The sequence below is a fragment of the Sinohyriopsis cumingii genome, unplaced genomic scaffold (assembly GCF_028554795.1).
Source record: "Sinohyriopsis cumingii isolate HCF-2022 unplaced genomic scaffold, ASM2855479v2 utg002197l, whole genome shotgun sequence".
Classification (NCBI taxonomy): Eukaryota; Metazoa; Mollusca; class Bivalvia; order Unionida; family Unionidae; genus Sinohyriopsis; species Sinohyriopsis cumingii.
Window position 1 is genome coordinate 44,766 of NW_028316154.1, and position 13,418 is coordinate 58,183.

Consider the following 13,418-nt stretch of genomic DNA (forward strand, 5'->3'; position numbering starts at 1 on the left):
TTATGGGAGGGAAAATTTTTCCCTTTTGAAGCCACTTCTGACATAAGGAGTCTGTAAGAAGCTGTCTCATTCTTTAGGGGACCTGAGATGGTCTTTTCTAGATAAGGAGATGTATCTCCCTCCATTACATACCTATTCTCTAAGGTATTATGATCAGGTAACATATTTGAAGAAGAAACCAATTTTTTTCTAGTAAAATAAGTTTCTTCAATGATACTTTGCTGATCGTAATACAAATTCCCCCTCCTACAGCAATCCATATTGAGAGCATGCTTCCTTAGCATTCGTAACTGAAGAACTCATGGTATTTGGCACCAATCTGGTAATAAGGAGAAATTACTCTGATGCTGAGGTGGGCAGATAACTTTTAGGTTTTTAGCGAACAAGTTTTGTCCTGGGAGGGCTGAATCTGCAAGGTAATTATTTCTCCTTATCATAAAATTGTCATGTGATTCATGCCATGCTCAATTTTTCTTCGTTTTCCTGCAGGTATTAAAATGGGTGAGAAATCAGGTGTGCACTTTACTGATATATCATGCTGAAAGCTTAACACTGTTTGCTGGTCCAAAACATTGCATGCATGAATTGGAAGTTTATTATGTGCAGCTACTGTCATGCTAAATTCAACATTTGACTTACTTTTGTGTCTTTGTAGATGAAAATGATGACAAAGAACCGGTCAGTGGAACCGCCATAGAGGCACATGAAACCAGTAACGGAACCAGTCAAAGCTCTAAGGCAAACAAAGATGAACATGACATTGCTGAGAACCATGGAGAAGCAAACTCAGATGCTGTTGATGGAGTGAGTACAGATGAAGTCATGTCTGATGAAGAAAAATTACTAAATCAGGATGAAGAAAAATTACTTCATCAGGATGGCGATGGCTTGAAGTTGGATAATGTCAAGGTAAATTTCTACTCTATTTTAGTTTTTAATGTTCTGTGCACATTTTTGTTTTTAATATCTGACAGCTTGTTATTACTCTTATTGTGGCAATGGTCAAGACATTCTGTTACTGTTGTCAGCGTTATGGATATATGTCATTATCGTCAGTGTTTAAAGTGTCAAGGTTCTCTGTCAAAGTCATCAGTGCTAAGATTCTATGTCATTGATATATTAAGACTTGTGCCATTGTTGTGAATGTTAAGAATATGTGAATCATCAGTGTTATTATTATGTATCATTAATATATTAAGACTTGGCATTGCTGTCATTGTTATGATTCCATGTCAGAGTCATTAGTGTTATGATTTTGTCTGACACATTAAGAGTTGTCATTGGTGTCAATGTTAAGATTTTATGTCCGTCATCACTGTTATGATTCTGTGTCCATGGCATCAGTGTTATGATTCTTTGTCAAAGTCCTTAGTGTTATGATTCTCTTTCTGACATTAAGAGTTGTCATTGGTGTCAGTGTTAAGATTTTACATCAGTCATCAGTGTTATGATTCTGTGTCCATGGCATTAGTGTTATGATTCTTTGTCAAAGTCATTAGTGTTATGATTCTCTGTCTGACATTAAGAGTTGTCATTGGTGTCATTGTTAAGATACTATGTCAGTCATCATTGCTATGATTATGTGTCCATGGTATCAGTGTCATGATTCTTTGTCAAAGTCATTAGTGTTATGATTCTCTGTCTGACATTTAGAGTTGTCATTGGTGTCATTGTTAAGATATTATGTCAGTCATCAGTGTTATGGTTATATGTCCATGGCATCAGTGTCATGATTCTTTGTCAAAGTCATTAGTGTTATGATTCTCTGTCTGACATTAAGAGTTGTCATTGGTGTCATTGTTAAGATATTATGTCAGTCATCAGTGTTATGGTTATGTGTCCATGACACCAGTGTCATGATTCTTTGTCAAAGTCATTAGTGTTATGATCTCTGTCTGACATTAAGAGTTGTCATTGGTGTCATTGTTAAGATATTATGTCAGTCATCAGTGTTATGATTCTGTGTCCATGTCATCATAGTTATGATTCTTTGTCAAAGTCATCAATGTTATGATTCTCTGTCAAAGTCATAAGTATTAAAATTTTGTGTCGGTTGTCAGTTTTAAAATTCTGTGTGAAAGTTATCAGTTTTCTGATTCTCTGTCAAAGTCATCAGTGTTATGATTTTGTGTAAAATCATGTGTTATTATACTTTGTCTTGTCATCAGTGTCAAGAAGATTAATCAGCAAAGTTTTGTCTTGATGTTTTTGCAAATTATAAATAGGTCATTGAGTATAAATGCATCACTGCACTGTTTGATCGTGCCATGTCCTGCAGAACCCCATTATTGAATCCCCCTTCTGATTTCAAAAGAGGATATTGTTCCATGCATTCATTAATAAGGTCTCATTATCCATGCTGTAATTTCTATGCTCTGTTGTTTATTCAGTGTTCCTTTCACAAGAGAAAAGCTCATTTTTGGGAGGTGAAAGACTGTCATCTTCATACAAATCCATGCTCAATGCTTTCATATTAACAAAAATGCATGTTAAAGCTCCACCACCACCAAATATGTTTCCATTATCCTGACTGATCCACTTTTTATCTGCCAACCTTTTTTTTAATTATTATTTTACGCCAAAAGTTTCATTTTAAAAAAACAAAGGTTTTGGTCATTTATTTAGCACATACTAGAAAATATGGACTTTATTTTCTGTTCCCCTAAAATATGGTATACTTAAAAAATGCACCTCAACCCTAAATTTTTTCTTCAATTCATAGTAAAAAAAAAAAACCATATATTCTCGCATATAAGCCAAATAATTTCGGACAAATTAAAGGCCTGAAAGAAGGGGGGGGGGGTCGGCTTATCCGCCAGTGTCTAAACTTGACAGTTTTTACATCTTTTTGTTGACTACTTTAATGGCTGTAAATCTTGGGATACGAAACATTAAATTTTTTCTGTGTCCTAAGACATAGACATGTATATTTAAAAAAACTTTTGCTAACCCGATATTTATTAAACTCTTATAAAGTACTATGATTGATTTTGTTATTATTTTGCATGTGCATATTTTCTGATTTTTCCAACATGAAATTAAATAAAGGTAAATACAGACTTAATAATTTGTGGGCTGGTTGAGTTTACGTATGAGACCAGGCTGAGCTATAATGTACAGTACTTACACAGTGCAAAGCACGCATATTTTACTTTATAGTTTTGACCAAATTGCAATCTTCCAGATAACATTTCAGCTAATCCTTAATAACAGTTTCATTTACATTGAACCATGCGCTCACGAGTTACTCATTTTCAATGATATAAGTGATCCTACAAATTGAGGTAATATTTTTAAAAAGGTACGCACGTTTAATTGTACAAGGCACATAACCAGCATAATGTACATGTTCAGATAGAGTAGTAATAATAAAGGCTAAAATTCTCATAAAGATCAACTAAGATCAACTTCAATCAATTTTAGTTTTGTGTTTTGGCTGAACAAACATCATAACTTTCCACGCATTGGAAAGCTTGGTGTTTCAGCGTCTCCTATGTTGATAGTCTGCTAATTTGTCTTTCATTTTGCGACAGCAGTAGAGGCCAGTTAATCGTTAAAACCCTGAAACTGGCTTGCGTTAAGAGGGAATTTTGACCGGCAACTATACAAATACATTGATGTGCAATTGCCTTTTATTCCATAATATTAGCACGATTACCATAATTTTGTAAAATGGGGTGTAAGGCATATCTAAAAACTTTTCAAAAGCCAAGTAGGGAGACTGAATAAAAAAAACATGATTTGGACTTAAAATGGGGAGGTTTTTCTTGGCATTTTAAAAGCCTTGTTTTCACTAAATATTGATCAATCTTCCTGGTCCAATATGTGAGAAATTCACAAAAAGACTTGCCGTTTCTCCCTGTGATGCACCCTATTTTCCCCCAGGTCGTGACCTATTTTCATGTTGTGGTAAGCTGTGGTCAAACTGCACAATAGCTAAAGATTAGTCTTAAATAAAAAAGTAAGAAAGGTAGCGTGACTAATTAATAGTTGATCCTTATTGCTGCAAATATGTTGTGAAAACGACTGGCCCTCTGTCATAATTCAAAGAAACCATGTTCTATACTATTGTGTGTTACACAAGCACCAGCAGTTGATTCCAATTTTGTTGAACTAAAGGTACCAAAATAGCCAGCCCCATGGTACCTTACATGTGCCAACTATTTTCCCCTCTTTGTATATCTGACCTTATTCCCTTGTATATCTGACCTTATTCCCTTATTATCAACTTGTAAAGCATTTAGTATTGTTTATTATAAAACATGTATTCTGAATAATTATTTGATGACACATTTGCTGCGTGGTATGTATTTTCGTTCCTTCTTTTAATTTAACCATTTTAATTAACATTGGTATATACGCTATGAAAATTCAGGTGTTCACTCAAGTAAGTTTCTTTTGTGGGAATGGTGCTATAGCATGTGGAGTTAAAACATTTATAGTGATCACTCTTGGAATTGAAATTAATTGTGGACAGTTTTTTTTTGTTGTGGTTTATTTTTCATTTTTGTATTGTTGTTGAATTTTTTTTTAAAGTCATTAATTTACGTGAGTACTGTTTAAACTTAACATTCTATTTAGTGAAGAAGCTAGTTCTTTCTAGTAACAGAACATGTAGGAGATATAAAATCGGGAGGTAGGCGTGGAGCGACCCCAAAAATTGGGAGCTTTTTTATTTCTTCCACCTGGCATGAAAGTTGACAGGTACGGTGTAAGGTCACTTCCATCAAAGCAAACTACAACTCTTTTGCGGTATTAGCATAATTTTCGAAGCATTATTTCTGAAACTTCATTATTATATTTTTGAAATATCATTAAAGTTTAGTGCAATGGTTCCCATGACTCGACTCTATGGGATATTGTTAATTCAGTGCGTAATCAAACCTACAGTGTACATGTGGTGGCGCCATTATATATATACATTCAGCAGCCTAATTGCAAGTGTTAAATCTAACCGTATTGTCGTTTGTTGTGCTGTCATACTGGGATTACATTTTAATGAGTTAGGTATTTACAATTTCAAAGCAAAGTAAAAATCTAATTACTGCTGCACTGATATAAAATATCAAATGCAATAATGCATAAACAAATAATAATCGAGTCAAAAGAGAGAGGTAGTGTTACAGCAACTTGCGATTGCTACATTCTTGTCATCGTTCAGTCAGATTATACACAAATCTAAATTAGGCAGAAACAATAAAAAATTAAATAAATTACTTAAGATAAGTATACACTTAATTTTTGTTAAATATAAGTTTGCCTAAATAAACGCATTTAGAACTTACCTCGTGCATCTTGAGATGTCTCGGAGTTGTGGGTTGACCTATACGTGGGTCATGTACCTTTTAGTGTTTATAGCTGTTCAGCATGGGGGGTCAGATTATACACGAACAGGCTTATATGCGAGTAAATACGGTAGTTTTTAATCTAATTGTGTAAATTTCAGGTTGATAATTCAGGTCCATACATTAAATCTTAAGTAAAACTCGTTAAAGTACATAAATTTAGCAAAATTACATGCCCAGTTCTGAAAATTTAAATTAAGCTTATTATTTGGCATGTATTACTTTTCTTTGAGATGTGCTGTTTAGTGTGTAGCCTATTGCTATAGCCATACATGTATCTACTGATGAAACACATTTGACTTGGGCACAACCATTATATTAAGAGGAAGCACAATCTTTCACAGAAATATCCATCCAATATTATCTTCATTTTAGCATGGTCCATGAAAGGGTGAAATTACGGTAAAATAATTGACTGTGCCTGTCGTTTAACTCAGATAGCCAGAGATGATGTCTTACCTCCCCCTTTTCCCATCTTTATCAAGCCACATTGAATGCCTTCATATTCTAAGTACATGTATATTATCATCTCATTTATCTTTCATTTTGTTCGTTGAGCAATGTCGAACAGTTTGAACATGATATTTTGAGCAATTATAAACTTTTGTGTCAATCAAATGATTATTTATGTTTAAATTTCAAGATTCCTGCTAAATATTAATACATGAATGTTGATAATACAGTGAAACTCCATGCATTTGTAGCCTATTCATGAGCAGATGGACTCTTATAGGTAGATTGCTGGCCGAAATTAAACCGGTTTACTGGTACTTCTTATTTCAACATGTAAACATAGGAAAAATGGATTTGTTCCTTGATATCAGTTATTGGATGTCAAGAGTAACATATATTTAATAATAGCAATTTTAAAGAACATTTCTAAAAAATTCATAAATTTGATGGAGAAAGTATTTTCTTTTGATATTATTTGACTTGAGTTGCCTTTAAAGGGCTGTAATAAATATATTTTAAATACATTGTGACCATGGTACACTGTCTCTATCTTCCAACCACTTTGCTTTTGTCAGATGGCAACAAAAAGTTACTTGGCCAAAATATTGCATCCAGCGTGGACCCGATTTAGGTGAAATCTGTTACCATTTCTCCACAAATGACATGCTCTGCTAGTGGTATTTATTTATTTTATAGGCTGGTCAGTCACAAATACTTATACTACATATTAGCCTTGTCATCTCCTAAACACATAATGGTTGTACCAGTGTTTTATTCAGTCTTGTTGAGGCAGATTGTTCATTAACCTTTCATGGTCAGAATATGCAAGCTTGGATGTTTGTACAAGTTGTATCAGTTATGGTTATGAACAAGAAAGAGAACTCTGCAGTACATGTATTTTGCTTTTTGGAGTTTCTTTTTTCAAAATGATAAATGCACTTGAACATGGTGGAGGAATAGTGTAGTTCCCCTTTATTCACACAATCCCAGATGATACAATCGCTCTGGTGGCCTAGTGGTTAGAGCGTCCTCCTCGGATGCTGGAGGTCGTGAGTTCAATCCCTGGCCAAGTCATAACAAAGACTTTAAAAAATGGTTCTAACAGCAACCTCACTTGGTGCTCAGCATTAAGAGTTTAGTGTTAGGACTGGTCGGCCTGGTGTCAGGATAATGCGACTGGGTAGGACGTCATGCTGCATGTCTGCGGCATGATGTCCCAGTGCTAGACAACACTATAAACTGCCACACTGCAGGCATCGAAGCGTTATGACAGAAAAATTGTTAAAGCTACATTAAAAATCTTAAGTCACACACACACCAGATGGTAGTAATGGTAATAACTGTAACTCATCCCCAAATATGGCCAGTAAAATTAGGAGTTTGCTCCACCATTTTTCCTCAAATCGCAAAAATAACCTGCATGCAATAAAAAAGAAAAATTGGAGCCCTGCTACTCTGTTGTACTTTATCTTTACAGTGCTATACCTGATGGCTTCAAATATACAAGTATTGCAAAAATGTGTCAGCAACAGCTCCTAGATTGAATTTAAGATCGTAAATTTTATGGTCTTATAAGAGATAATGGCAGAGTCTTGAACCTTTTACAGATGATGATGGCATTGATAAGACATGAATTCCAGAATCTCTGAAAATATACCCAAAATAAATTTTCCCTCAACCATCTAATTTGAAATATACATGTCGACTACTGTATATTAATGACTAAACAGCAAGCATGTGAAAGGTTCTGTGACCTGTCATATGTTAGTCGTGGTTTATAATTATTTAAGACCAGTTAGCTGTTTCAGCTTGGTTCATACAGCATTGAATTTGAGACCTTGAAAAACTCCATGGAATTTAATCAAATTCATCTTATCCATAAAGTGCCCTTAAATGTTTAATTGCTTATATTTTCCAAAACTTTTTTAAATTTATCCAACAGTTAAAACTGAATATAATAGTTCAATTATTTTTCTATTTGTGTATTATCCAAAAATTAAATAAATAATTGAAATGGAATAAAATTCAGTGCCTCAAAAGTGCACAATACAGGTAGTTAACGTGTTAAGCAGCATCCTGTTTCTGTTATGATGCCTTAATTAGTTCTGTGATTTTTTGGGTTACTTTTGTTTATGCATGTACAGTATTTACTCATTGATAAAGTAACATATGGAGAAACTGAATTTTGTTAAGAAAAAAATATGCCTTGAAAACCTAATGAAAAATAGCTACCGGTAACTGGCTCTTTGAATCATGGTATGGTACGTGTTTATTGATGTTGAAGAGTGACAGCAAAGAAAACAAATGGAAAGCAAATGTTCACTAAAAAGTATGGAGTATATATGATAACATCCCGTTATTTTTTTACTCGTAACATTGTTTCCTTTGTTCCAAAAGAAAATCTAGGGTCAGCAGAAAAGAACTAGGGTCAGTCATTTGGGTAACCAGAACGACACACTTTTTTATTTGGCCTAATATGAGCTATGTAAAAAGAAAATCTACATTAGGACGAACCATCTTGCCTAATGTAGAGTAAGGTCAGTTTGCACCTCCACCTTCCAAAACCAAAAACGCAAGCTTGATATGTAAGCTTGCGGCAAGCTTAGATTTGAAACCACAGCAAGCTTACCAATTACAAGCTTGTGCAGGCTTATTAATTACAAGCTTGCACAAGCTTGCAAACAAAGCTGACCTAGCTAGCTGCATCAGAAGAACTCATGGCATAGATTAAATCATTCTATACATGGTCACATGCCTCCATTTTTCTAGTCCTTGATGTGTGAAAAGTATGTAATATTAAATATCAAAACGAAAATGTTAATATATGATGAACATTAATTAGTATGAGATCTTACTGTCACAATAAAGAAAAGAATAATGTTGTCAAAGCGTTTAATATTTAATCAGATAAAATTATAAGAGCATATGACTCTATGTAAGGAAACTCTATACTTTTGTTCTGTATGGCGTTAGAAATGTTCTACAGCACTGCATCGATTACTGCAGTTTGGCAAGCACAGCAGTAAATAATAATGATCTTCAGAGTTGTCATCTCAATCGTGTGGAGAAGCAACATTACAGTCATTTTTTGACGTATTTAAATCATAAAAGCGAAACAATGCTACCACCAATCTACAGTCCCAAAAACTGGCAAAATAAAACACACGCTTGAGTTTACTCACCAACATGATAACTCCATGGCTTCAAACTATCTCTCGGGTTATAGGATCGGTTACTGCACATATATTACTTCTGCAGGAAATGAAATTTACAGAATTAAGGAGCCAAATTGTGACGGTTCAACTTTGAAAATTGTACCTAATTTTTTAACACAAGGCTACAATGGATGTTTCATGTTCCTGCATCTTAAATATGTTGTGTATATATTTAGAGTTTGTAAACCAGTCTGCTGACCATAAACAGGAGGAAGTAACTGCCTTTAATGACTCTATACCGAATTAAGTCTCTGTCGTGGAAAACCACATTTCTTCTTCCATGCTTTTTTTTATTTTTTTAACAAGCAAAATTCACAAAGCTCAATTCTTTATAGAATGTTGGCAGAATGGGATGCATCTCTCTCTCTCTCAAAGAAAAACAAATATTGTATATATTTTTAAAAAATTATTTGGTAAGTAAATAACTGACAATTACTTTTTTCTTCTGGCAGCAGATTGTCATTGAAACAAATATATGACAATTCTTTCAAAAACTTAATGCCAGAAGTTAATATTAGAATAGTTACTGAGACTATAATTGATGGTGCATACATTGTAGGTAAATAGGATTTACAAGTACTTGACAAAAGATATCTTGCTGTATTAAGTTAGTCTGTAAATAACTTTGCAATCAGCAATTACTATCTATTTTACAGGATTTTACTAATGGAATTCTTTATTCAGTCTTCCATTCCCTGACAAAATAACTGCATAGCTAATTGATTGTACAATCACTTAAGAAAAAAAATTGTTTCTCTAACATTGTTATACGCTCCTTAAGAGGGCCTCAAGGGAGAATAGTCCTTGACTAATGAGTCACCCTCTATAAATAAAGCATTATTATTATTATCATATTATTATTATTATGAATAATATTTGTAAAAATTTGAAAATGAAAGAAAAGACATTTGTACAAAAATAACATCTCATGATTTGTCTTGGTCAAGAAATGATTCAGTTTATTTTGAAATATATTACTAATGTTCATAGTTAATTTAAACATAGAGAAATGTTGGAATAGTATATTTTATTTATGTATCAGCTAAGTACAAGTAATTCAAGTTCTTAGCATTTTGCATCACTGAAAATGTATATTACTTAACTCGAGTGCATTATCAGATGCTATAAATAAAAGCTAATTACCTGTAACATCTTTAAATTTGACAGTGTAGTTTCTTATACTGTGCATGATCTAGTCACAACATATAATCTTCAGCATTTCAGGAAGTACTGATCTCATGCAGAACTGCCAACTTTCAACTTTCACGACTGATTATTGCAAGCTTACATCAAGTAATTTAGATTTTGCAAGCTTGCAGACTTGGAATAATTTATTTTGCAACCTTGTGCAAGCTTGCACTTTAGATTTTGCAAGCTTGCAGACTTGGAAAAATTCATTTTGCAAGCTTGCACGAGCTTGAACTTTAAATTCTGCAAGCTTGCAGACTTGGAAAAATTCATTTTGCAAGCACGAATACTGTACACAATGCGTATTTGTGATCAGGATTGCCATGATTGCTACACTGTTTATATGGAATGCATATTTTTAAGCAACATTACAATTAGTATCTCGGAAGCGGGACGTTGTGGGTTTTGATCCCCGGCCGAGTCATACTAAAGACTTACAAAAATGGTACTAACAGCTGCCTCGCTTGGCGCTCAGCATTAAGAGGTTAGTGTTAGGACTGGTCGGCTTGGTGTCAGGATAATGTGACTGGGTGGGACATCATGCTACATGTCTGCGGCATGATGCCCCCGTGCTAGACTTCACTATAAACTGCCACAATGCAGACATCATAGCGATATGACTGAAAAATTGTTAAAACTGCATTAAAAATCCAAACCACACACACACTTATTTTATCCATCCTCAGGGTTGCAATTTTTATGCCACACCTATTGCAAACACACGACTTATGTGCGTCTTGTGATGAGCATGTCATGCACTAAAGTTGGGTCAGTGTGACTTACATTTCAGAAGTTTAGAGTTGGTTATAATTTGTTTTTCTGTAATTTCTGTACATTTTCACCATTTTGCTGCCAAATATGAACTCATATATTTTAGAATTACATTGCTTGAAACATTTTTTATTTAAAAGGTAACCTTTAGCTCTTTTTGGTGATTTTGAACATTGTTTAAAGATGGTTTCATTCATTTGACAATATATTTAACTTATTTTCACCGAAAGTGCATAGTAGTCACATCTAGGGATTAAGATGGGTTGCATGCAAAGTAGAGATGTCTGTCACCAGTGTTTTGCAGATAGTTGAAGATACTGACAGGTGCCACATGAGCTGGCTGGCACCTTGTTTTTGTTGTTGTGGATTTAGCATCATTTAATAGAACAAAATAGGCTAAACATAGCAGCCGGTATGACTTGTGGAGGAAACCCAGAAAAATTCAGTTAAGAACCACAACTCCACATTAAGCTACTGCAGGCTTTCTCACATACCCTCATAATGTAGACAGAGGTAAGATGGCTGTGATCAATAAAAGAGAGCACTTGGCTTCCAGGGGCCCCTGGGATACCTGGTGAACTCCTGTCTTTACATTTAACAGCAAACTTAAACAGGGTTCACAAAGCCTTGTAAAGTGCTTGAATTTTGGTGGTTACATGTTCCTTGAAAAGTGCTTAAATTTAATGACAGCTCCAGAAAGCAGTAGAAAAGTGCTTCAGATTGCTCAGTAGTCCTTGAAAAATGCTAAATTTTCAAAACAATGCATTTCATTGAAAAACATTATTATTATAATATATATATACACACACACACACACACACACACATGCATGCATGCATGCATGAAGAGAATAAAAGATCCATTTTTATATAAGTTAGAAACTGGATCTTTCCAGGAAATCTGCTGTCCTTTTGGGATACTTAAATATTCAGCTAGACTTCTGGGTCAGGTTGCATGCATACTCATTAGTACTTGCCTCATGTGGGATTATAGCACCCTGATGAGGTACATGGATTCAGGCTTTGTTTACTTGACCAATAACACTGAAAAGAAAAGGTCATTTAAGTACTTTGCACTAGGAAGCAAGCTGTTTAAATAGAAATTGTATTTTTAAGCAAGATTACCATGAGTACTATATACTGTTTACATGGGAAGCATTTTTTCAAGCAAGATTTCAGTGAGTGTTATATGCTTTATGTGCAAAGTGTATTTTTAAGCAGGATTACCATGGGTGATATACACTGCTTAAATGGGAAGCATATTTTCAAGCAATATTACAGTGAATGTTATATATTGTTCATATGGGAACCATATTTATACTGTACATGATTGTGGGGGTGTAGTGGTTGTTTAGGGGTGGGGTTCTTCTTATAGACTTTAACGAATTATGAGAAGTTCCCCTGGTCCTTATTCAGAAGGTTAATTCTGGACACTATATTATTTATTGACTAAATATATTTATGGCTACGAGCCCCCAGTCAGCAATGCCGACAGTTAAATTAAAAGAAATACAAAGATGAAATTTAAACAATAACAATTTAATAAATGAAATTTAAAAGAATTTAAAGTAATCAATGTCTCTCTTTCACCCAATGATCCCTTTGATCATCATTTGAGTTCACAGTGTGAGGAGATTTTTCCCTTCTTGAGTGCTACTCATCTAAATCTCTTCGTTCCCTTGTCTTTCTCTCCTTTCGTGATCTCCACTTCCGCTTCCTCTTCTATAATCCTTGTTCCTTGCCGTTATCTTGACTTCCGGTTCCTCTTCTAGTATCCGGAACCCTTGACGGTATCCCTTGAGGTCACCCGAAATTCACTCGGTATCTCTCACCGTCACCCGAAATTCTCTGAACTTCTCTCGTCCTCCGAAATTCTCTGAAATTCTTTCGTCCCCCGAAAGCTTCCTGATCGAAGCTATTTCATGAATTTCCTAAATTCCGCCAATTTTTACGAATGGCTAACGGAGTGTGTGTCACTGCGACTCTTAAACACCAACTGACGAATTTCAGGCTTGTTCAAGTCTTATGCCAGTTTCTCGAATCAAGTCCCACCTACAACGCATCCCGATTGGATGGCGACGGACTCTGGTCATTTGATCGAACTGTCAATCATAAAAATGTCAGTCTGTGTGTCCCCATGTACTGTCCAGCCTACCATTGTTGGCTTCCGGCTCTTTGAAGTTGTCTACGTCACGTGTTCCCATGTACAAAGATTCCCGCCAGATTTCCACTCAAGAGCTCAAACAAAGACTGGGTTACGTAAGAGGATTAGCCAACTTAGGTACTTGGAAAAACAAAGCTTACCTGGCTCCACTTACAGACTTATAAATACATGTATAATACAAGGAGTTGGGGTAAAACATCACATCGATGTTTGTATTGGATGCATATCTTTAAGCAACATTACAATTATTATCTCGGAAGCGGGAGGTTGTGGGTTCAATCCT

The 13,418-nt window shown here is 34.8% G+C and overlaps 1 protein-coding gene across 1 annotated transcript in view; it reads left to right on the forward strand.

Annotated features, from left to right (window-relative positions):
* LOC149770946 (uncharacterized) overlaps window positions 1-13,418 on the forward strand; it is a 64,130-nt gene that overhangs the window by 18,545 nt on the left and 32,167 nt on the right. The window contains exon 2 of the mRNA XM_089948950.1: window positions 656-909. Within this exon, the coding sequence (XP_089805076.1) occupies window positions 656-909 (254 nt within the window). The remainder of the gene's footprint in view (window positions 1-655; window positions 910-13,418) is intronic.